General features: G+C 31.1%; 5 protein-coding genes across 5 annotated transcripts; 1 reads left to right on the forward strand and 4 right to left on the reverse strand.

Annotated features, from left to right (window-relative positions):
• Positions 1-434: 434 nt before the first annotated feature.
• On the forward strand, positions 435-2133 carry HELRODRAFT_75171 (hypothetical protein; the record flags this gene model as incomplete). Its single annotated transcript, XM_009015782.1, has 6 exons — positions 435-545; positions 666-1005; positions 1173-1601; positions 1669-1826; positions 1939-2018; positions 2079-2133. The coding sequence occupies 6 exons, from the start codon at positions 435-437 to the stop codon at positions 2131-2133; spliced, it is 1173 nt and encodes a 390-aa protein (XP_009014030.1).
• Positions 2134-4350: 2217 nt separating this feature from the next.
• On the reverse strand, positions 4351-7323 carry HELRODRAFT_75596 (hypothetical protein; the record flags this gene model as incomplete). Its single annotated transcript, XM_009015783.1, has 10 exons — positions 4351-4433; positions 4633-4780; positions 4964-5028; positions 5186-5341; positions 5491-5620; positions 5730-5920; positions 6011-6149; positions 6270-6409; positions 6759-6934; positions 7229-7323. The coding sequence occupies 10 exons, from the start codon at positions 7321-7323 to the stop codon at positions 4351-4353; spliced, it is 1323 nt and encodes a 440-aa protein (XP_009014031.1).
• A 1133-nt stretch (positions 7324-8456) lies between these two features.
• HELRODRAFT_110447 (hypothetical protein) lies at positions 8457-13057 on the reverse strand (the record flags this gene model as incomplete). The annotated part of the gene is made up of 13 exons (XM_009015784.1): positions 8457-8723; positions 9051-9112; positions 9225-9293; positions 9491-9590; positions 9669-9761; positions 9833-9988; positions 10212-10394; positions 11032-11133; positions 11334-11499; positions 11600-11741; positions 11937-12045; positions 12143-12255; positions 12988-13057. The coding sequence occupies 13 exons, from the start codon at positions 13055-13057 to the stop codon at positions 8610-8612; spliced, it is 1479 nt and encodes a 492-aa protein (XP_009014032.1). The 3' UTR covers positions 8457-8609.
• Positions 13058-18114: 5057 nt separating this feature from the next.
• Positions 18115-20140, reverse strand: HELRODRAFT_156683 (hypothetical protein; the record flags this gene model as incomplete). The annotated part of the gene is made up of 8 exons (XM_009015785.1): positions 18115-18254; positions 18369-18509; positions 18583-18716; positions 18870-18998; positions 19081-19232; positions 19377-19518; positions 19909-19951; positions 20011-20140. The coding sequence occupies 8 exons, from the start codon at positions 20138-20140 to the stop codon at positions 18115-18117; spliced, it is 1011 nt and encodes a 336-aa protein (XP_009014033.1).
• A 1673-nt stretch (positions 20141-21813) lies between these two features.
• On the reverse strand, positions 21814-23513 carry HELRODRAFT_132900 (hypothetical protein; the record flags this gene model as incomplete). Its single annotated transcript, XM_009015786.1, has 7 exons — positions 21814-21898; positions 22013-22109; positions 22276-22390; positions 22505-22615; positions 22757-22923; positions 23148-23258; positions 23378-23513. Coding segments are annotated over 7 exons (822 nt in total), but the record flags the coding sequence as incomplete, so codon positions are not given.
• Positions 23514-25558: the final 2045 nt, after the last annotated feature.

Genomic DNA, 25558 nt, shown 5'->3' on the forward strand with positions numbered 1-25558 from the left:
TTAAAAACGCGGATTTTTATCCCCATACAATGAATAACTGACCACTTACGTTACAATGCATGGATATAATGTAATATATGGATATAATATTATATACATGTTACAATGTAACAAAAAGATCAAAACAAAGTAATAAACATATATAGAAACAAACAATGCCATTTAATCTAGGTTTCACAAATTAGAAAATTATTATTTTGCACGATCTAACGGAAAAGTTGACGCCTCAAAAGTTTCGGTTACGATCTTTAATATTAACTTTCAAAGTAACGCCTCCGCCAGTAGAGCTGCTACTGCTCGGTACATGTGGAGGTGCTACCGCTTCTCAGCCATTAACAACCTTGTAAAATACTTTATAAATTCGAATATTTCAATTCTCAGAAAATTTATTTTGTGATATTATCAATTATAATAATTTAACTGGACGTTGGTAGATGTTTAAAGCAGTTTTAATAATCCCTGACTCATACAAAAGATCAAATGTGAAAGAATTAGTTGATATGATGATGAATAAGATGGGCTTCTCACAAATGTTTGTCGTTCAGGTCTTTCTCTTTCTTATTTCCTTTCTGACTTTTGTTTATCAATTGTTTTATTTCTTTCAACTCAATTGTCATTCAGATTTTTAGAATTGTAAATCCTATAATACTTTGAAATAAATGAAGGAATCTGTCTGCTGTTCATTTGGTGATGGCAGTCAGACGTGCTGCGTCGTAGATGTTGGTCACTGCAAGACATCCGTCTGCTGTATTGAGGATGGACTCATCAAGAAGAATACTCTCTTCACTGCTCGCCTGGGAGGCTCTGATGTCACAAAATGTTACCTTTGGTTACTCAATAAGTATGGATTGACAAATAAGAACGTGAATTTGGTAGAAAACTCACGAAGGTGCAGTCTGTTTATACAGCATCTGAAGGAACGATACTGTCATCTCATGGATGTTAATATTTTTGACTGTTTTGTTCTAAATGAGAATCTTATTAATTATAAACGGCAATTGAATTGTGAAAGAAGTATTGCTTAGTTTCATTGAAAGATTAATTGGTTGATTCTGAATTTAAAATTAAAGTTTATAAATTTTGATATTTGAAGGATAAGTCCCCTGTTGAAAATGTTGAAACCTCTTTTTCTATTGACTCTTTTTTATCATCATCAACAACTGCTCCATTAGTATCAGCCATGTTCAAGTTTCACATGAGCGATGAGCGAATGTTAACACCGCTGTGTTTATTTTTCCCGGACATGTTGGGCTTGAAAGCAACTCCTGGAATTCACAAATCTATGATTTTTGGTGTCGAAAAATCGGTAAGTGATGCTAGTGACTATTTAGATGACGAATACATCCAGCAGACCACCACTAAACACGAACAAGCTGCTCGACTTAGGAAGAAAGAAGTATATGAAAATCACACAAACACCTTATTACAAGATGCAATTTGTCCTGATGAAACGATGGCATCCAATGATTATGAGGCTCTGGATCAACCAGATTCAGCGCTGAAGGGAAATAAAAACGATGATGATATTGATTGGTTAAATGTTTATGAAAGCACTTTAGTTGGTCTCCATCAGCTTGCTATTAAAAGTATTGATAGTTGTGGTTGGTATTGAATGTGAGAGAAATTATCAATATCTGAATGTTCGATTATTTTAAATTGCTTACGCAGAAAGTGAAGACACGAAGCAAAAAATGTTTTCAAACATTTTGCTGACCGGAGGGGGATCAAAATTTATGGGTATCCATTTATATTTTGAATATTTGCTGAGTTGTCATATGCAGTCAATTAAAAACCGTAACGTTTATGACATCAATATTAAAATCAAAGTGAGCCTCCTTTATTACCTTAAATCAATTTTATAGAATTTTTTATTTGCGTTTTCAATTATCTTGTTGTAATTACATAAAGTCTTAAGCTACACAGTTAAATAAAATTCAGGATGATGATCAAGGTATCAGAGGTGCCTGCATAATGTCTTGCCTTGATACTGTACAGGAGCTGTGGTTTGACAAGTATCAGTAGGTGTCACCATTTCTTTCATCTTGAATATGATGTGATTATCTCTCATGTTTTCATAGGTGGTGCAAGTATTCTGTACGGATACTCAGAGAGAAATGTCCTTTTGTTTGGTGATGTCCGCGTTTTGTTGGTGGTAGGCCGTGAAGTGCAGGGATCTAAATTTTTTTAAACCAAAAATGACAACGTCAAAGTTATTTTCACTTGTAACCATCGTCACTAACTTGTACTATGGCGTTTCTAGTTGAAATAAAATTTTTGTTACAGCGTTTTCATTATAGAATGAAATCAAAAACGCAAATATGTTAGAATTAACTTTAAAAAAAAGAACTTTATTTTTTGTTTTAATATTTATCGGGGCTAGTGTGATATTTCTGTTGATGACTTTACCGGCTCCTATTTTAAATGAATTTGTTCATGAAACACACCTAAAGCTAAACAAACTCAATAAAGGTGTTTCCTACAAGAAAAAAGAGAGCATGCGTCATCGTTTGGATGAAAGCGAATTAGACAAAACGTATTTAGAGCTTTTAGGTTTTGTTCCGAAACCTACTCTTTACCCAAATTTTACATTCAAAAATACTAAGTCCCCTGTAATTGTGACAGCTGCAACATCTGAAAATTTCGAAAATTCTTTTTTGCTGTTGTCTACAATTCAAAAGTATATGTTGAATTATACTTTGGTCATTTATGATTTGGGTTTGGAATCATATGAAACTTTAAAAGTTGGTTGTTTTTTTATTGTAGTGGATTTACTTATTATAGTTTTACTGTCTTGTTTTATAGTGTTTATTTATAATTTATATTTATTGATTAATCAACTCTTTAGCCATAATGGTGGCTAAACTACTAATCACACTCTTAACCAATAAAATGCTGCAAATCAGATGAAAGAAAACTGCATATCTGCATCAAATTGCTTGCTGCGACATTTTGATTTTGACAAGTTTCCATCGCATTTGAAACATTATTTGTATACTCAGTCTTATTTACCTGTCTTACTACAAGTAAATCAATTTCATTTGATTCATTTAAATTTGTTATTTTTTTAAATTTTCAAGTAAAATATTAAAAATCTAGCAAGCTCTGATAGATTATGGTGGTTTGATATGGGTTGGCATGGAGACAGATGAGCACTTTACTTCTGGAGATGTTTATCCTTATTTAAATGAGGCTGTTCAAACAGGTGCTTATTTCAGTTAGCTTTATATAACAAAGATTCACAATTTTGGCAATCTTTTTTTTATTAACCACCACAAATAATAAATTGAAATATGTACTTAATTAAAATAATCAGGTGGGCTACTGGGCTGGTCATTGGAATCACAAGAGCCGACATCTGTTTACACACACCCATCCATGTTTACAAAATTTGACACGACTCCAACCAAGTATATCTTTTGATATTCCATAACTCATCATTCACGACATTTGTTTTGTCCAAAGATTCAGATATTATTTAATTGTTTCAATATAAATCGCTTTACTTCCAGGTACTACTTCCATCGTATGCTTGAAACCACACACCTCATCCTCATTAATACTAAATTCATACACCAAAAAATTATGTTACCATGGGTACAATGCTGTCTCTCACAATCTTGCCTATCTCCAACTGGAGCTGAACCAGGTCTGCAGACAATGCTTAATGAATTAATTAACTTGTTAATTAAAGTTAAATAGTGCTAACCTTCTTCAATGTTTAAAACATTCTTTCTCCCACATCTATTTTCTGGTCATTTTTTGAGTAGTTGTTGCTGGTTATGTGATTGCAGGCAAATCATGTAAACAGAGAAAGCCGAGGTACTTATACTCAGGCTGTCACAGATATGCCATGTCCGTACTGAATGTTATACTGGGTAAGCACACACAGGATAATATTCAATCTTATCTTAGAACTAACAAATCAGAACTTTTTGGCCGTGAAGTATTCAGCCAATCTTCATTTCAAGTAACATCACAAATAGCACATGTTCCAGAAGATGGCACAAAAAATTTTGATTAGTCAATTCATTTCCAAGTCATTCCCATCCTTTCCAAAACCCAATTTGTTTTTTAAATTTTCCCTCTCAATTAGTTTGTACATATTAACGTTACGGCTTTGTACTTTTGTAGTTTGTTTAAATACTAATTATGGTCGAATAAAAAATATTTTTATTGGAATTTTTTAAATATTGGATCACAGGAGATTTGTTTGATCTGCTTTAAATAACTGACATAACTTTGTTATATAGAATTGTAAATGCATGTAATAAACATTATATGCACTGCTTATGTATTTATACAGAAACTTGAATCGTTGACATAATGGATTAAAATTTAACGCAATTAAATTTAGTAGTCATCTAAATCAAAATCAACTCCTAAATCATCAAGAGCCTCAAGTCCCTGGAAGTCCACTTGGTACCTTAGGATACCTGCATCGGCGAAAGAAAATTGATTAATGTACAAAGTGAATGAGATGTTTAAAATACATGTCTACACATGAAATTTGTTGGTGAACATAATGAATGTAGTGATGCTAGGTGCGTAGGAAGGTAAGAACGATAAAAGTAGCTAATGTTAAGTGTATAAGAAAAATGTAATTAATTACAAGAGGTTGAGAATAAATTTTACCTCCGATCCCTCCAAATCCTTTAACAAATTGTGCACCTTCTTGAGACTTGTCTGTGATAATTTCCAACGTAGCACCAAAACCTTTGTAGTTGTTTGCAAACCATTCAAGCAGAGAGACGCTGTCAACCAGTTCCAACTCAACTCCCGTCTTCAATGTTCAGAAGATAACATTTAAGTTAGTTTGGTGCACAATAAAACATTTTAGACCATTGAGCAGTGTAAAATTAATGCTTTGAGGTTATTAAGTGTGCTGGAAATAAACGGTGTGTGGATAGATTAATACACATGATTGAATGAATAAATAGAAGAATAAATAAATGAAAGGGCTAACCTCAGCATCTGTGAAATATGTTTTATCTTTTTCTTGCTCTGGTTTCAAGTGTAGCACTTTCTCTTCTGCGTGATGATGTAGATTTTAGAGTGAATGTTTAAGCAATGTGATTCAATGATCAAGCAAATTCAAATTGACACAAGCATCATGTACTGATAATAAGTTCACATTAAATGATATGACTGAACGATGAGGAAACAGTGTACTGATAAATGAGCTCACCATTCGTGGCATTGTTCTTGAGAACATAACGAATAATGTCCAGGTTTTCCCAGACAATCAATATTTCAACAGCTCCCATTTCCAAGGCCTTCAGCGTGTCTGCAACACCGAAACAATACTTGCCAGAGTCTTGAGATATTTCATCAAAATATCTTCCTATGGGGTATGTGATCATTTAAGTAACTCAATTTAATTCAAAAATAAAATAAGATATAAGCTCGAAACCAAAACAGAAGCAAACAGCTCAATTTTTGACGATGTGAAAAGCACTCAAAAGAAAACTCAGGCAGGAAACAACAGCAGACCTATGAGCTTTTTCTCTTGAATGAATTTAACATTTCCAAGTGCTTCGGCTGCAAGTTCAATTGCCTGGTTGAATCCATTCTCTCCACCATATGAGACGTCAACAATCTTGATAATCTTTGCCTGCAATCTCTGTTTTTTGCAATGTAAAAATTTAGTACGTAAGAAAACATTGAGAAATAAAATTCATTTAATTGTAGCATAGTTTAAAAAGTATTGTGAAATGAAATGATTGAGTCACCTGATCAAACATGTCTGACTGGCTAAGCTCAGTTTTGAAGTCAGCAGATCCAGCCATAACGAGACCAGCAATGTTTGGTCTGTCATTTACGATGAACAGTTGAACTGCCACTTCAGCTACCTTCCTCACATAATTGTGCCTCTTCTCCATCCTCAACCGAGCAAATCTCAGAGCTGACTGCCCACCTCTGCCTAGACAGAAAAAAATTCGCTGCAGTATTAACAATCAAACATACAAAAGTTAATATATGCATATCTCTGTACATGTGCAAGTGATCTTACCATGCTTCTTAGGGAGATCAACAGAAAATTTGTGAAGTACTTCTCTTGTGTTGCCAGACAAAGTGCCGAAGAGTGCACAGTTTCCATCCATCACAATGAAACCAAATTTACTGTCATCGGCTAGTAGTGCAGTCAGTGCCTGTGTTAAAGTTAAGAAAGAAAATCAGCATGATTATTTCCATTACCTACTTTATATACAGAAACTATGCTAGGAAATGAGGCTACAAAAAAATATATATAAGAGCAAACTGAAACAAACTTCTGTGTGAAATTTGTTGTCGCATAGATAGAGAGATGTGTTGATTGGTCGAAATGGCTCAAAGTCAATGTTAACTTTTTTTTCTTTGCCTTCATCCGTTACTATGGTACCACAATATGAAACCAGACCATTTGGAGGAACTGTTAACATTCAGTCAAACATATAATCTCATCACTCAAAAAACACATTTTAATTAATCATTTGTGTATTAGCATTAACAATTCTCTTGCTAGTGCTTGATTTTTAATTATTTGAAAGCCAAAAAAGTCAATTTTCTCAACTGATACATAAAAGGCATTCATATACAGAACAGATTATGACAACTCAAAGTTTAGAAAACTTACAGAAGATATCAATTTACAGCACTTATATACTGAAATATATATAAAATGCTGGTTATTAAAATTATGTTTTGTTAAAATTATGCCTGGAAAGGTAAATAATAAAAAATATAAATATCATAAATTTTTTGCATTTAACAATCATGACCTTTAGTATAAAGTTTCAATCTCTGTTGTACTGATGTGATTGCGCCTAAAACAGATAATCTGTTCACTCGGCTTTTTATATTAGAAGCTGTTCCAAATTCATCAGCCAACATTTTAGTTACCCTTGATATTTGATCTTTTGGTGGTATAATTAGAGAAATCATGCTAGTGCCATTGCTGTTGGGTTGATATTAAATTTATTTTTACAATCAGAAAGGATATTTACTTTTCCAATTATTAATGAAATTATAGTAAAATTAACCCATTATATAAGCATTCAGGATTAAAATTATTTTTAAGTTTAATTGAAATGATTGAAGAACAATTAAAATTTAATGCGTTTGTATTATTAAATAAACAAAACTAAACAAAAAATCATATAAATGAGTGAATGAATGTATGAATGGCTGGTGAACAAATAAATGAAATAAAATAAAAGTAAATAAGCTTGACAGTTGCAACACAACACACCCTCGAGCTGCCTCCAAACTTTTGATCAACTTTTTGATCTTCCATATTTCAACATTCCTGTCAGCACTTGTTTCTCCTTCAGCAGCAGCGGACATAATGTTGAAGCTGATGGATGATCTATCAAAATATCAAGTCGACTCACTGAGATAATGGCTTGAGACTTTGAGAGTTATCGAGTTCTGCTAAAAATTGGTTGCATTATTAATTTTAATTTATTAAATCTTGAATTTAATTTCATTTAATTAAATTTTAACATTTTAATTAAACTTTAATTATTAAAGAGAACAGCTGTCTATATATTTATCTTAATTAAATAAATTTAATATCAGCCAATTACTCAACCCACTGCCTCTTCACTCACACTCATCATTTATATATTTTTAAATCAATTATAATTATGATAATTATAATTGATAATAATATTATCAATTCAATTTCAATATAAAATGCATGCAGAAATGATTTCAAAATGACTTACTTCTGAAATTGTTGCAAGAGAGAGGAAATATTGAACTGAATATGAAAAGAATAAAAAATAATAAAATGATCAATTGATAATTTTTATATATATTTATACATCATCTAACAAATTAGAAATTTTATTGTAACATAAGCAAAATGCAGATAGATTTCCGCACGTGAGAGCGATTGACGTAAAAACTTCAAAATGGCTATCAGCGCTGTTACATTCGATAAATAAATTTCTCCTACGAACAAAGTTATATAGCGCTTTCCGGATATACTAATTAAGATTTTTAGAATACACAATAAAAAATATGTAATGAACATGTTGGTAGAATAATATTACCTATTCAACGAGATCTTACATTAACACATACTTGCACTACTTACACGCACATACACGGCAAAGTAGTGTAGTTGCAATAGTATTATAGTAACTATGCTTGCTTTTTTATTTTTTGTTTTTTCTTAATTTTATATATGTTTGACGATGTCAGATTTTTTTGAGGGGCCGAGGTCAGACTGACTCCGACACTCTGTTTGCAACCATGAATTTAAAAAAAGCTTTTCCAATACCATCAAGCAAAATTATTCAGTTCAATGTTTCAAATTGGTAAAAAAGTTTCTTAGATTATAAAATTTCTTCTTAATGTTGAGGACCAAAAATAAATTTTTCGTTGATGTACATTACTTCAATAGTAAAACTAGAATAAAAATGAAAAATTAATGACATCTTTGCGAGTGATTAAATAACGTCGCCGAACATCGGATGAACATCTACACTAAGCACTGTGCAATCAAAATCAAGTTGTATATTAGAAAAATTAAATGGGGTAAAATAATTTTAATGTGTCTAAAAAAGTGTCAACACATCGTTACCATATTATCACAATAACATATAGGAATAATAATTTAAATATTAAAGTCGTGAGTCAATGTTAGCCTCTGGATCATTAGGATCAACAATCGAAAGTTGAGCAAAGCCAATCAAAGCTTTGTCGTCAGGTACTTCATGAGCTGAGCACGTATAGTTCTAAACGTCAAAAATTGAACCAAATAACGTTGTTTCATTAAATTTGAATATCTAAACAATATTATAAAAACTGATTTCATCAACATTCCAATCGAAAATTCTATAAGGAAACGAAGAATATAATTTGTGTAGATACGGAGAATAAAATTAAAAGAGTTTGTTTTAATTGAATTAACATTTGGCTCTAACAATAAAAGGATTAAAAATGATGACAATTGGAAAACATGAGATTTGTTAAAACTTAATCCCAGTATAAATAAGAAATTGATAAACCTATAATGCTCTGACTACAAGAGTGTCAAAAGATTGTATATAAAAAAAACTAACCAAAGCAAACACAATTCCTCTCATTTCTGGGTTGTCCAATATTTTTTGTAGATTCGCAGCGACTTTTATAGTTAAAATATTTGTAACATTACTACTTCATCTTTTGTACAGTGTTAATGACGTAATATGATACTGTTGTTAGTTAATAATCCTGTCAATCATACCGATACTGACCAACAATAAGGTCTTTTCCATCCACCAAACCAGCTTCTACCATTTCTCTAGCAACACTTTGAGCAGTGTCTGTAAACATTTGCATCGTAATAATTAGACCTTCAGTTTTAATGAATTTACAAATTCACATTTATTCCACACCCATTTTAAAAAGCTGTTACAAAAAAAAGAATGAATGCGTGCGTTGCGTCAAAACTTTAGAATAACTAACAAATATTACCGTCATATTAGTTTAAAATAAATTAAATTAATAGTAAAAAATGAACCCTCCCCAGCGGTGAATTCAAATTTAATGTCGTTAAGTTCTTTGTTTTCATTTCTCAATCTGAGAACGAGATATATACATTGCCCCTGTCCTGCCTGCTCCTGTTGAATTAAAGAGCTCGTCAAAACTAATAATTTTTTAAATTAAATTGCAATTTGATGGGAATGATTATAAACGACCTCTGCATGAATGATTTCATGTTGTTGTTGCTGCTGCTGTTGAGGAGATGACATCACCGCAGCTACCGCTGATGATGCTGCTGCTGTGGTGGCCTGTTTGCAGACAATAACAAAATGAAACAAATATAAATAAATAATAACAAAAGAGGAAGCAAAAAAGTTGCCTTGTTAGCAGTTGCATCTTCTTCTTCATCCGACCATTCCCATTCACCTTCTTCATTTTTGTGCATGCGACCACTCATACCTGGAACTCTTTTAACTTTCTGCAAGTTTACCGTTGCACCTTCAGACAATAGTGTCTTCACTAAATACTGCTTATCCTGTTTATTGTGCATGAATATGCAGTATTTGAAAATTTGACTGTGTCGAAAGCAGAGTTGTTATTGCATTTATATAGTACATTTATATTGTTCGATTGAACGTGTATTGAAAGATAAAAATAAAAAACAAAAAATAAAAGTTAATAAAAATGTTAAAAAGCAAAATTTACATGGAATAATTAGAAAAACTGATACATATAAGATTTTCTATAGTTTACGCGACCTTGGCTTTTTTGAAAAATTCATTTTTTAGAAGCTGTTTGGCAGTTGGTCTCTTATCAGGTTCCCTTTTTAGACATTCGCTGATCAATTTTCGAAAAGATTTACTATAAGCTTTATATTGATCTTTATCATCTGTGCCCGTTTCAAGTGTTGGTGGGTCATTCTGTAACGTCAGCATCAACACCTGTAAGCGCACAAATTATTCAGACATGAAGTAAAAAAATTTGACAACAAAGTAAATAAAACCATATGGATCGATATTAGTCTGCAAAGTGACGGTTCACGTAGAAACAAAATACTAGCTCGGATTTAACCAGCAAAGTGAAGAAAGCATGATTTGATAATCTCGGTGAGGTAAATATCATAAGATAAGTATCAGATGTTTAAAAGCAGCTGATGCAAGATGAGTATGGTATGGAAAGGAAAACGAAAACGTTGGTAATTAAAATACTTAGGAATGGCATGAAATCATAAAATAGCGAAAATTTTTTAAAATAATATAAAATATATATATTTCACGAACGCTGCTACTCGTGGCACTGCCCACACACAACAGTGCTTCGAGGAAATGACAAAAAAGAAGCTAGCTCATTTGTTGCACATAACAACTTTCATTTTAAATACTGAAACATATTTCATTTTATTTTTAATAAAAATTACAACATGTGTGTGTGTGTTTGTGTGTTTCCTCCACATAGCGTCTGGTGGCGGTCCAAACCATGTCTATAAACTTCAATACTGTCCTTCGGGAACAAAAGGTTTGTGAAGTACCCATACCCATATAGAACATCAACTAAGAGAACAAATTAAAATGAAATAACTTTCATTGGCGGATATTTGTGGTACGGAGCCGTTCCTGTTGCCAGTTCAATGGCAGTTATGCCCAAGCTCCATATATCAGCCTTGTAATCATATCCTGATATCTGGTAGAAAAACGGAAATGAGATTGTAAAAACAAAGTTAATTCAACACCACCTACTACCAGCATAAAGTTTATGAGAAATAAAATTCATTTGTACTTTTCTAGAACGTCAATTACTGATAAGATATTAGCAATTAAAATAATTAAATTTGAAATTTAATGATGAACTAAATTATAGACAGACAGCAAGATGATATTAACTTGCTCCATGACTTCCGGAGCCATCCAGCATGGAGTGCCTACAAATGTATGCCGAACATTTTCTCTGTTGTTATCCTTCCCTGCGGCCAGCCATGCGCTCACTCCAAAATCAGCAATCATCACACTTCCATCATCCCCAAGAAGAATGTTCCCTGCCTTAATGTCCCTGATAAATATATACTTTTAAAATATATAGTAAAAAGAAGTGTATTTTAATATTATGTTAATATGATTGAGAATTAATAAACTATAGTAGATATGCAAACCTGTGTATTTGTCCATTATTGTGAAAGTAATCCAACCCCTTCAGAACTTCTTTAAGAACGGTTGCAATAGTAACTTCATCCAACACTCCAGATTTTGATTCAGCAGTCCTCATCCGATATTTTATGATATCCAATAAAGATCCTTGATGGATATTTATTGAAAATGTATACCTTATGAGCCTTATTCAACAAAAAATGTATTCCGAAAGTATGCAAACATGCAAGCTTATATATGATATATTTACATTTTTTGACATTGTATTAGTTATTTAATACAATAAACAATAAAACAATGAAAGGTGGAAACAAAAATTGAAATATCTAAAACTAATTTGACCTCCTCCACACAACTTCATAACAACCCAGAGTTCTTCTTTAACAACAAACGACGTGTAATAACTTACAACATTCTCATGATTACACTGACTCATTGCTTGGATTTCTTTCTAATAAATTTTAATAGTAAAACTTAATTTAATGATTTCAGAACAATTATCATACTATGTTTTTTAAACATATTTCTAAACAAAAGTAAATTGTCACCAGCAGCTCTTCAACAGTAGTGTTACACTTTTCAAGGTTAATTCTTTTGATTGCACATTTTTCATTTCTTGATTTGCACAATGCCATTTGAACAACTGCAGTCGCTCCAGAACCTAGACACAGATAACATTTGAATTTTGTTCATTATTTTAAAAATTGACCGATAAAAAAACTCAACCATCCTTTATTCTTTTGTAGAAAGAAACATTTTTAGCACATTTGAAATAACTAAATAATATTATCATAGTTAGGCAAAATATGTAACCAGACATATTGAAGATGAAAATAAAAACATGCCATTTTGAACATATAATAAAAAAATAGTTTGTTAACTTTCAAAAGTTGGAACTTTTATAATAACTAATTATTAATTAATAACTAATTAAAAACTAATTATTATGTTTATGTCATGTTACCTGATTATCATGTTAATATTTTAAAACATAACTCTTTTTTACTTGAAAATTTTATTTTTATTAATCTTTTATACTACCATAGATTAGATTAGTAGTTAATTAATGATTAATAATCATTAATAAGTGGTGATGCCTAAAAATTGGAAAGAAGTTTTTGAGGAAGAAGCCCTTCAATCCACCCATTATTTATTTGCTAAAGTTTTTTATTATGATTATAATTATTTAATGATTAGTTTAATAATCTAATTCTGTATTTCAAGGACAAAATTCAAAATGAAACTACAACACCAACAAAAGGTACAGTAAATGGTAGAAGTACATACAAAAAACAAACAAAAATAAAAAGCCTTTCTTCTTTTTCAATTTCTATTTCTACAACACTGATTTGAAAAACTAATAAAATTAAACGTAATTAGATTTGAAATCAACCTATAACTTCTTTTAGTTCATATTCATCTTTAATGTTCGGCCAGCCAGAACCTATTTGCAGCGACGCCATTTTTCAATATATTTACAAATTTAAAAGTGGACTTGAAGAATTAGAATAGACAATTTTTATCACATTTTATTTTTACCAAGGGTAGGCCTATTTACAACACTTTCACCCTCCAACTCCCCCCCAGAAGTAAGCTCCTTTGTTCGACCGTTATATTTATTTTAGTTATATGTATCAAACGGTATCTTATTGAACAAAGTAGTATAATAAAATGAATAAAGATACTTTTTTTAAAAATTTTAAAAATTCTCAATTTAATTTCATTGCGATATCGATGATGATGATTGTGACTTGACTAATTAAAAAACATCAAATAACATTTATTAAATAGGATGAGTACTACGTTGCAAAATCGTTGGAAGTGATGACGTCATGTTAACAATAGTTATTTCACTGCATGGTAGTTAATCAGCCGGTATAAATGTTGTATTCAATTCCTATCGAATAAATTTGACCAAATATCATACGCAGTCAGAACAGAACTAAATAAAGAAGTAGATAGATATATAGTAGAAATATAAAGAAGTAGATAGATAGATAGTAGATATATATGCATAGTTATGATGCATTTATAATGTTGTATTTACACATTCAAATTGTACAATTGTGTTATGGTGTAGTCTCAAATTATTTTGAATTATCTCAGAATAATTTAAACCTTTTACTATATACTAGTTACATTTATCAACAACTTTAAAAAAATTTCAATTTGATTTCATCGCGACATCGATAATGATTTTTGTGACCTGACTGATTATAAAGCATCAAAGAAAATTTTTAAAATAGGATGGAGAATTTGTTATATTAGGATATTCGTTTATAAAGCTAGCAAAATTTTAATATAAAAGCGCTTATAAATCTACGAATATTGGCTCAGCTTGGCTTGGCGCAGGTGTGTTCTCAAACTATTTGGAATTCTCCCAGAAAATTTTGAACTGCGTGCGCACATATGTAGCACTGATTACTGTTGCGTTTATAATGAATTGATATACTATACATATAAAGCGAGCCAAATTTTAATATAATAGCGCTTTCCAATGTACGCATCAGCTTGGCTTGGCTCGACTTGGAATTGCATGTTAAGCTAGGTGTGGTTCAAACTATTTTGAATTCTCCCCTCAAAATTTGAACTGCGTACGTACATATGTAGTACTGGTTAATGTTGCTTTTATAATAAATTTATATTATATATATATATATATATATATATATATATATATGTGTGTGTGTGTGTGTGTATATATATATATATGTATATGTATATGTATGATTTTGTTGGAGATTTCAATGTCGATATCCTAAATTTAGACTCGACACACGCAATGTCATTTCAGAATTTGTTGTCATACGGCTTCGTTCCATTAATTTTTTCACCAACAAGAGTAACCCCAAATTCTAGTTCTTTAATAGATAATATTTTTACAAATTCCTCTGAAACGTATAATAGTGGCATAATTATATCTGATTTGTCCGACCATTATCCAATTTTCTCGATTTCACACTGCTCTAGTTTATCGACAGATAAATTTATCCCCCCATTCCAACGTTGTTTAACAATCAGCAACATTAACAAGATTAACGCCTATCTAGCTACTGTTAACTGGACTCCTATCACAAGCGAAAACAATATTGAAATAGCCTGTTTACTTCTGTACAAAATAATAAATACTGTCTCCTTTGCGATCTTGTAAACGCAGAAATAAAAAGTCATGGGTTAATAAGGAAGTGTTATGTATGTCACGTCTGCAAAATAAGTTGTTTAAAAATTACATAGTTAACCCTACTTCAGAAAATTATAATACGTATACAAAATTTAGAAATAAATTCACTAATCATAAAAGACATTTAGAAAATCAATATTTCAATAATAAATTTCTCGAATATAAAAATGACGCGAAAAGTAAATGGAATAACGCAATAAATAACATGCTAAATAAAAAACCAGACAAACAAATTATCAATAAAATAGTAACTAATGATATAATAATCGAAAATAGAACTGAAATATGTAACACTTTTAATAACTATTTTGTCAATATCACTAAATCATTATTAGATAATACAAATGATAACGCACAGAATCAGAATAGTATTAATTTAATTAAGCCAATATGCAAATCTTTTTATCTTGAATTAACTAACGAATTAGAAATAATAGGATTAGTTGGGAGTATGAAAAACAAAAAAAGCACATCCGATGATGAACTAAGTAATTATTTAGTTAAGCAAATAATAAATAATATAATTGTCCCATTAACCCACATATGCAATCTTTCACTGTCACAAGGAATCTTTCCTCAGTGCTTTAAAACTGCGAAAATTCTACCAATATTTAAAAAAGGTGACAGACTGGAAGTATCTAATTATCGACCCATTTCTCTCCTCTCGCCACTCTCAAAAATTCTAGAAAGACTAATGCACTCTAGATTAAACTCATTCTTAAGTGCTAACAACATTATTACAGATAGGCAATACGGCTTTCGACCAAACCATTCAACAGAGCTTGCTGTGTTGGAGTTTACACAAAGGCTTTCGACCAAACCATTCAACAGAGCTTGCTGTGTTGGAGTTTACACAAAGGGTGATGTATAATCTAAACGAAAAATTCTTAACTGTCGGAATCTTTATAGACCTGTCAAAAGCCTTTGACCTTATAAACCATGAATTACTTTTACAGAAACTGCAATTATATGGAATCAGAGGAGTAGCTCTTAATTGGTTTTCCACTTACCTAAAAAATAGAAAACAATATGTCTCGATAAATGGACACAATTCGGAGAAGTTAATTATAAACTCCGGTGTTCCGCAGGGATCAATACTGGGACTATTGCTTTTTTCGGTGTTTATTAACGACCTCTGTCTGGTTCCTACTACAGCTAAATTCTTACTTTTTGCTGACGATACCACTATCTTTTTTCATACCAAAAATCCTCAAGAAGATCAGATAATAATTAATTATAACTTAAAATATATAGCAAACTGGTTTTTATTAAATAAATTAATAATAAATTATTCAAAATGTACTTATTTAATATTCGGTCCGAAAATAATTACAAATGGCATCAATGACTTGACAATATCAATAAATGACAAAATAATATCTCGTTCCACTGAAACAAAATTTTTAGGTGTAGTAATCAGAGATAACCTGTCATGGGATTTGCACATTAATTCAATATCACAAAAATCATATAGAATCATAGGTATGCTACATAAAATTAAACATAAAATTAATAAAAATATATTAGTAAATCTTTATTATGCGTTAATTCATCCTTATTTGGTCTATTGTAATCTTCTTTGGGGTAATAGTCCAGATTCACACATTAATCCAATTGTCGTAACACAAAATCGATTTATTCGATTGCTCCTTGGCCTTCATCCACGTTGCCACATAACTGGTTATTATACGGAGGCAAACATTCTTAGCGTTAAAAATTTGCATCTTTACTTTCTGGCGATCTTCGTGTTTAAATACTTACAACAAAAGTTACCAAAATTTTTTCTAGATTTCTTTACCCTAGCGTCAAATGTCAAAACAAAAGTCTTGAGAAGCGTGCATACATTTTATTTTGTACCGCAGAGAATTAAATTAGTGAATTCAAGTTTAAAAATAACAGGACCTAGAGTCTGGGACGAGCTAATTTCGCTAGAAATAAAAGAAATTACTTTGATCCATTTATTTAAAAATAAGCTCAAAAATTATTTAATTAATAAAAATACTTATTTTTTATAACAATAATTATAGTATCAATAACAAGAAAGACGGCCACTTTGATATGGAGCACGAATATGTTATGAATGTGTATGAAAGGATATGAATGTGTATGAGTGGACATGAATGTGTATGTGTATGGATTGTTATGAATGTGTATGAGTGGGTACGAATGTGTATGGATTGTTATGAATGTGTGGACATGAGTGTGCGTGCATGAGTGAATTATGGATCTAACGTACTTGAGGGAATATGCTTCGAACGGTAAACTTTTTACGGTAAACTTTCAAAATGAAAATGAATGTGTGTGATAGTTCTTTTACGGTAAACATTTTATAAAAATAGAATTTGTTTTGTAATAGACTTTCTACGATAAATTTTTCATAATGAGTTAATAACATCATGATTCTCGCATTTGCCTATGTAATGATCCTTTAACGATAAACTTTTAAAATATGCCAAAATTGATATTTGAATTTGTTTCTGTAATGAACCTCTACTGTGAATTTGTCATGTCGATTCAATCTTTATTTATTTAATTGTCAATATTATGGGAGGCGAACATTATTTAATTTTGAGATGCAAATGTATAAATTTTTGTGACGTATGTTCGCGTGCACGAATTGCCATCATTTTTAATTTCTTCATTTTCAATTAACTTTGTTGAATTTTTTGTTGAACTTGGTTGAAAGGACAACTTTAGTTAAGGCACTATCACAAGTATTATGTTTACTTTTTTGTGCTTCTTCCAATAAATAAATAAATGTATGTATATATATTCAATTCAAATAATCTTTTATTCAGTAAAGTATCATTAAATACATAATACTAGGAGACCCGAAGTTTGCACTTGTTGGGCCACCGAAACAGAAATTTGATTAAAAGATTAAAATTCGAACAAAGATAAACAATAAGTGATAAAAAGAAAGAATATATATATATATATATATATATATATATATATATAGTGACTAGAATCCATGTATACAAATAATTATTAGGATTATATGTTTATATAAAAAGCAATATAGCAGATTCAACCAGCCAATCAGAAAGTTTCGAAGGCGTTCGTTCGTTCGTTCGATTTCTTTTCAACCGTGCTAAATTTGTCGATTTAGTACGGTTAGCATTGTGGTTAAGATTGTATAATAGTGTAGTACATTCATTAAATAAGTTTTTTACTGATGTGAATGATTGAAATGATGTAAATGTATAGTTGAAACGAGTATAAATAGGAGCTGAATTTTTTTATTTGATTGAAAATTGCTTCAATACATACAAATAGAGCACATACACGTAGAGTATATATATATATTAGTGCACATACGTGGCGAGACATGCGATATTAATATAGACCGCATTCTTTTAGATTGTTTTTAATGATTACATCTGTAATAGCATCGAAAACAAATTGCACGTTGTTCGTGTCAGTTGCACAAGTAAAATGACAATAGATTTCTTTCGTCCCCTTACGTTTGTTCAGATCTTCAAATTTGCCCCGAATGAACATTGATGTTTCGTATAATCGTTGTTTCCTGTGTTAAATTTGAAGATCTTAGTAATAATTCGTATGCCTATAATAATTATTTTAGGCCCTACCTAAAAAATCAGAAAAACAAATGGTGATAGGACATTTTGTGATTTTTTCTGCAAATAAATCTTTTTTGTTGAGGAACAATATTATGGACGTTTCCGTAAACCATTTGTTGTTACAAATTGAGTCAAACAGCTGCATACTTTCTATCATACGGTTCTAAAAACGTATATTTTTAGTTTAGTTTTTTCAATAAAAATAACCTGGTAAGAATTGAACTTGCCGTTTCTTTATCTTCAGCTAGCGTCAGATCATATTCACTCATTGCCACTATGAAAATTATGGCTGTGACTCCTTCGAAACAGTGAATCCACTTCTTGCGTTCAGATCTTTGACCTCCAACATCAAACATTCTGTATTTTTATTCGATCGTTTCTTTATTTACGTTCATAAAATTCTAAAATATTTTAAAAAATTGTTTATTTTTTATTATATACATATTTAATTAATTATAATAGAATTAAGTCTATTTCAGAAACATTCGATAAACAAATGAAACACTGTACTTGAAGTGCAACTCTTTAAATGAAAAGTTTGTTTCCACAATGCCAGTTGTTTTAACTCTGGTCCTCAATATATCTTGCTCGGTTGGAATGTATGTATCACTCGAAATTCTCTCCAAACTATTTAGATAACTACATTGTCAACATGGTAATTATTTTATAGATAAAGATATTGCATTTATAAAAATTATCTACCAATGAGTTTAAAACATACTATGATGCCGAATCATTCAATTGGTACTCGCTGGCTCTTGAATAACATTCCAGCACACCGGCATCACTCCACAAACTTCTGATCATTCGACATAAATCACTAGACAATTCACCATCGTCAGCGTTTAATTGCAAAATTACTTTGGCATTACTCTAGAGGTATTTAAAAATTAATTCACATATAGACAGCACAGCGATACAATCATCGACGGCGTAACATTCGTATAGGTAGTAAAGGCGCAAATTGTTGCCATCGCCAACCACGCCGTATTATTGTTAAATTAATTGGTAGTTTACTTGGCTATCAGGAAGATGGAAGGCGATATTCAACTTGCTCATCTCCTTGATTATGGTCATGATGCTGCTTTTAATGTTGCTGTAAATGATCGGTTTATAAGATAGACATTCAGCCTCTGAATAACCTTTTTCATGAATGATCCTATTTTGAAAGTTCGTTTAAATTTATTTTCGATTAAATTTGTAACAACAATTTTTTTCATATCAGTAAATACATTCATAGCAAGTGCAGCAACAGTAAATAAATCAGAACATATACTTATAGCAGTATCATCATTATGACTGCCTTTAAACCATCTAATTAAAATAATTAAGAGCAAGCGAGAGGTGCATGCATGGTTCTCATGACAACAAGATAATGACAGGCACACATCCCATTGTTCATAAAGTCTCATTAATTTTTCCTGTTTTTTTATCAGTCATCAATATATGGTTTATTTTTAGTAAACATAATAAATATTTCGACAACAAGATACACAATGATTAAACATTAAACTTAAAACATGTAAACGTCACATTGAAGGAAACCGACTTCATCTGCTTCACAATGGTACTCTTCCCTGACTCCCCACCGCCTGTCGATAAAAACGCATTTTATTATTTGTTGGAACTCAATTATTTGATGAAATCTAACCAAGAAGTAACAATTTGACTTCTCTCGACGCCTTCTCTCCATCCATTTTCAACTGTTTTTCAATTTTTCTTGAACGTTCTAACGCATCTTTATCGATTGCGCCATTTGTCGATCCGACCACGCATCCCATTGTAAAACTTTCTACTAGTTTAACAATGTTATATATTTTTAGTAATAATGCAATTATTACAATAAAAAAAAGATCATAAATTAACAATTCAAACTGCAGTAAGCATACTAAAAATGAATAACTATTGAACTTGTGTTGAAACGAGATAATTTGAAAAGTACAATTCGAGTACATGGAATGATCTATGTATGCTGTTTTGCTTTCGTCAAGACTGCCGTTCTAAAACGTTAGATGCATACTCTTATATGTTACAGGCGCATAATATACAAGCGCCTCTATAACATTTCCTGATATATAGACATTGTAATAATTATTGAATAGATTAGGGATATACACATATATAATTGTCTCTACTCTTTATGCTCAATTACTTAATGCGGCGTTGATGTCAGAGCATAGAAAATGTATACTTTAGTACAAATACGTAAAAAATGCATACTCAAGTACAAGTGTACTCAACAAAAAAAGTACCCAAGTATTAAGTATCAAAACCATTTGAGAACTTAGTGCTTATAAATAAATATTAAATACAAATACTATTAATCTAAAAAAGAAATTCATTTGTCAACAACCCAATCAGTTTTGTCTCAAAATATCCAGCCGTAGCAGTCTTCTCGGGTCGGGTTCTCTGCTCAACGAAAGGCAGTCATCCAGACATTCCATCAGAGTTGACCTTTTCTCGCTAGCTATATACATTATACAACGGTATAGCGACAACAAAATTATCAATCAAGTCAGCTAGCTCCCGTCTGATACACATAATAAGTCAAATTTGGATTGTTTTTTGAAATTGTGACTAGCTCCGTAGTCATCGATCTATCATTGGGCATCTTTAAAATTTAAATAAATATTGTTTAAGATAGTGCTTGTCCAAAAACTTTTTGGTCCTGCGGATCGGTATTGAGTTTAATAGACAATACACCAAAACACATGTATGTTACGATTTTATTCAAAATAAAATAATAATAAAAAGTGTTTCAGTCTTTTAAAATGAAAATTGGTCTGCTTGCCTCTAGTTTATAACTTCCTTGCGCGGTTGAAATGAGGACAGTACCACACGTACATATTTATCTAATTCGATTGGTTGCAGGTCATACTTTCTTCCGCACGCCGTAATACTTTTTAACAAATATTTCATTGCGTTACTGGTCAAGACCGCGGCCCGGCACCGGTCCATGGAGCACCAACTTTCAGAACACTGGTGTAGAACTTAGAAACAGAAAAGCATAATAGAAATAAAACAATGAAACGATAAATTTTACTCAATCTTTACGATGTTGACCACCGGGCGAATTGCGCAAGAGCTAGTGTACTCACACCAACAGACAAACTTGTCACTTCAAACGTTTCAGACATTCGTAACACAAATAATTGACCTTATAAAGCGCATCATGTATTTATTACAATTAAAAAACGCCTCAAATATTGGTGCAATTAATAGTTATTACAAAATAATATTCAATTACATCATTAAGCTGGAATTAAACTAACAAAGGTTTTTGCTGTTACTTATTAATTTAATAACAACTATTTTAACAATTACTAGCTTATTTTTAATCCCATTACCGTTATCAAAAATTTTATATGTATTCTCCATGTTCCAAGAACTGTTGATTCGTAAATACAGAATGCTCGTTTGGTGGTAAGATACTTTCTGTAGATGCTTCTTCATGAAATTTGTTCATTTTGCTCTTCAGCATTTCAAAATTCGGCCTTTTCGTGGGATAATAAACCCAACAATCTTGCATTGTTTCAAATCTAAAAATGGTAAATTGAGCGTCTTATTGTATGCCATTATATGTATTTCTACAATCGCGGGTTACTTTATTTATAATGTATACTGCATTTTAACATGGGTTGGATATTACTAACATGTCAGAAGAGCACAAAGATGGTTTGTTGAGTCTTCCACCTCTTTGAACAAATTCAACTACTTCTCTGTCATTCAGATCAGAATACGGTCTCCCTCCTACATATGTACATATACAAAAATATACGACAGACCTACGGACAAAACATAGTATAATTAAAATCTCATGCACAGCATAAAATTTTACCCTTTTCCAATGTTCTAACACGAATAACACAGAAATATACAAACATAACACACAGTGAAACGATGTGTGACACGTAACCTAAAGTAAAACATTCCCACATTAAAACACCATAGGACCAAACATTTGATTTCATGGACCGCTCGAGTACAAATAACGATTCAGGAGGCAACCATCGAATAGGAGTGTTGACGCTCTAAAAAAAATTTATTTCGCATCTACAATTAACTTTTTTATCAAAAAATTAATTTTGCATGTACATTGAATATTAATCTTTAATATTAATCAATTAAACAATTCAACTGATTACTTTCTCTGAATTTCTAGACTGAAAATGTTCACACAGGTCAAAATCTCCCAGCTTGCAAATTAAATCGCTTGTTACAAAAATCTTTTGACAGCATAAGCACCTATGTATACACTGTTATTTTATGTAGTGTTGACTTTCTACGCCGTGTCAAAGTTATTTTATTATTACAATTGTTAAAAAATATAAGAATTGCAAAAAAATTTAGAATATTAAATAATTTTAGTTTAAAATGATTTTAAACAATTTCAAAACCTGCAAAGAGCAAGCATACTGCATAGCGGATGCAATTTGAAGTAGAAATGATAGAATCACTTTTGTAGTGAGCCACATATTTGCGGGATTTTGGCTCTGTTTTTGAAGAACGTGCAGTAGAGTGCGAGGACCGCCATCCACATATTCCACTATCGAGCTGGTCGGGTCTGATTGATGGTTTGTTGAACATTTTTGTTATCAACAATTTTACCAACGAACTGAATAAACCTACACATACTAATGTCCAAAACATAAAGGCACTAAGTGCAATAACAATTAATCGTTCTAATCCAATTAACCTAATTATAATATAATGTCAATTCAAAAATATAATAAAACAATCAAATAAATTAATTTAGGTATGAAGATATCTTGATGTAAGCGAAATAACATGAAGTGGTGCAACAGCCAATAAGCTGAATAATGTTCTCATGAAACTTAAACTTCATCATGACTTTGAGATCATCCAGAAATCTTTGTGCATCATCATCTGTACCATTGTCTGCCATATGTTTAAAATAGAATTTATTCATTATTATATAAATAAAATAATAATAATTCAAATAGTAGTGCGTAGTGTGACAATTAATGTGAAATTGATACTTAAATGCGAATTGACACCTTTTAAAACTTTCACGGCAACATATTTGAGATGTTTCTTTTCTTTGCCTGTTATAGCTGCCAGCCATGTTTTGCAGTAGTTACTTTCTCCAATTTGCTTCAACATTGTCAAACGCTCTCTCGGGAACTCCCATTTTTGTCTCAAATTTTCAAACGAGTTTACGGAGGAAAAAATATTTTCTTGATGATTTTGTAAGCGTAGAACATTAAGATTTAGAGGCAGAGCGTTTTTGCTGTAGTTTCTGTCTGTTGGATGGTTTCCATCATATAATTCATTGCCATCACTATAAAAATATCGTTCTGCGGATTGTTTGGATGGTTTGAAAAATTTTTTAGAGGTATTAATATTTATTGGTTGCAGTGCCCCATATCCTATTAAATTTGATAACCCACAATCCATATATTGCTTTTGTGCATCATCCAAGTTGTTTTGCGAGATTGTAGTTGCTGTTTTAATGTTTTCCTCAATGCAGCAAGCCTGTTGTGATGGGACACAAGATGGAGAGGATGATGATGATAAATGTTGGTGAGGAAGACACTCCTGACTGGAGGGATTATAATGCTCATTTGAAAGACAATCTTTGCCTGTTAATTCTAACTGCAAACAGTTACAATTTTTTCAATGGTTTTAAAATACACATATATTTGATTTCATTAGAATAGTGTAAGTTTTTATTGAACAATATCATCAGAGACATTTGAAAAACTGACATTTTGATCAACATCAGAATCTAAGTGGGTACTGCAATACTTAAACACAGCAATAGTAGTAGCAGTTATAACAATGGCCAAGAGAGGAAGACTGACTGACAAGGCTATAATTTTGTTTGTGTCCATCTGTCCAGAGTTTAAAACAACTGCTCCAGAAACTGTTCATTAATTTAATAAATCCTTTTCATATAACATTAACTATAAACAACTGAACTAATATCAACATTTTAATGATAAAACAGTTGAAATGGACTTACGAGTTGATGCATATAAGGACAATGACTCAGCACTTTTTCCATAATCATTTACAACAAATAAATCAATGACATAATTCTCATTTGCTTGCATTTCATTTATTATTAAATGGTCTGTTGCCTGATTTTTTATAATTGGGCTTAATAATCTGTCATTCAGTTGTTTTGAAGAACTTGATATCTTTTCAATTTATAATATTTGTCAGTGATTGTAAAATAATACAAAAATAGTGCTAATTAATGTTTAAGTTGTAACCTTAACACTGTATTTAACAGAAGATGTTCCACCTTTGAAACCAGGTATGCATTCTATATCAATTTGACTTTCTGTTGTATTACTTACATCACATCTTTGTGGACCATCTGGAATTCCTAGAATAAAATTTCTTTTTGAAATAAGTTGAATTACAAAAAAAACTAAATAAAACCTGTAAAATAAAAGTACAAAATAGTAACCTGGTAACAAAAGTTGTATTTGGTAAGCACTTGATGCCATCTTATTATTTGCCTTACACGTATAAACACCATAATCAATCTGCTTTAGAGATTTTATTAACAAAACACTCGATGACATTGAGAAGAATGTTGTTGTTGTTGAAAATGATGGATCAATTTCTACATTTAGTGGATTAAACCAGGAAAACGTTGATGAAGGATTAGAATGAACAGCACACTCCATGCTAACTTCACTTTCTAATGTAGCACTATATTTCTTGAGTGCATAAGGTCTCCATAATGGAGCATCTATTGAACATTAAATGAAGCAATTACAAAATTAATGAATCTATAGTACTAAAATTTATAATGATTAATACTTAATAGTTGATAACCCACAAAGAACTGAGATATTAACTGAAGCGTTGAAAGAGAGTGAATGAACTATGGCGAAACATGTGTACAATCCTGATTGCGTTGATGCTATATGCGACATGGTCAAGATTTGAACAGGAATGATTAGTGCAGAATCTTTCATCCAATAAAATTTAATATCGTTTGAATAACCGTCAGTAACATTGCAAGAAACCCTAACGTCGTCATATTCAAAAACTTCTAACGTCTTGGGTACATTTAAAATAATTGACGACGATACAGCTGCCATGAATAATAAATTAAATTTATACATGTTAATATTAGCAAATCTATGTATTGAAAAGTTCATTTTTGTGTAATCTGATTGTTCAAAAATTAAATAAAAATTAAAGTTTAACAATAAAGT

This window comes from Helobdella robusta, assembly GCF_000326865.2.
Source record: "Helobdella robusta unplaced genomic scaffold HELROscaffold_16, whole genome shotgun sequence".
Lineage (NCBI taxonomy): Eukaryota > Metazoa > Annelida > Clitellata > Rhynchobdellida > Glossiphoniidae > Helobdella > Helobdella robusta.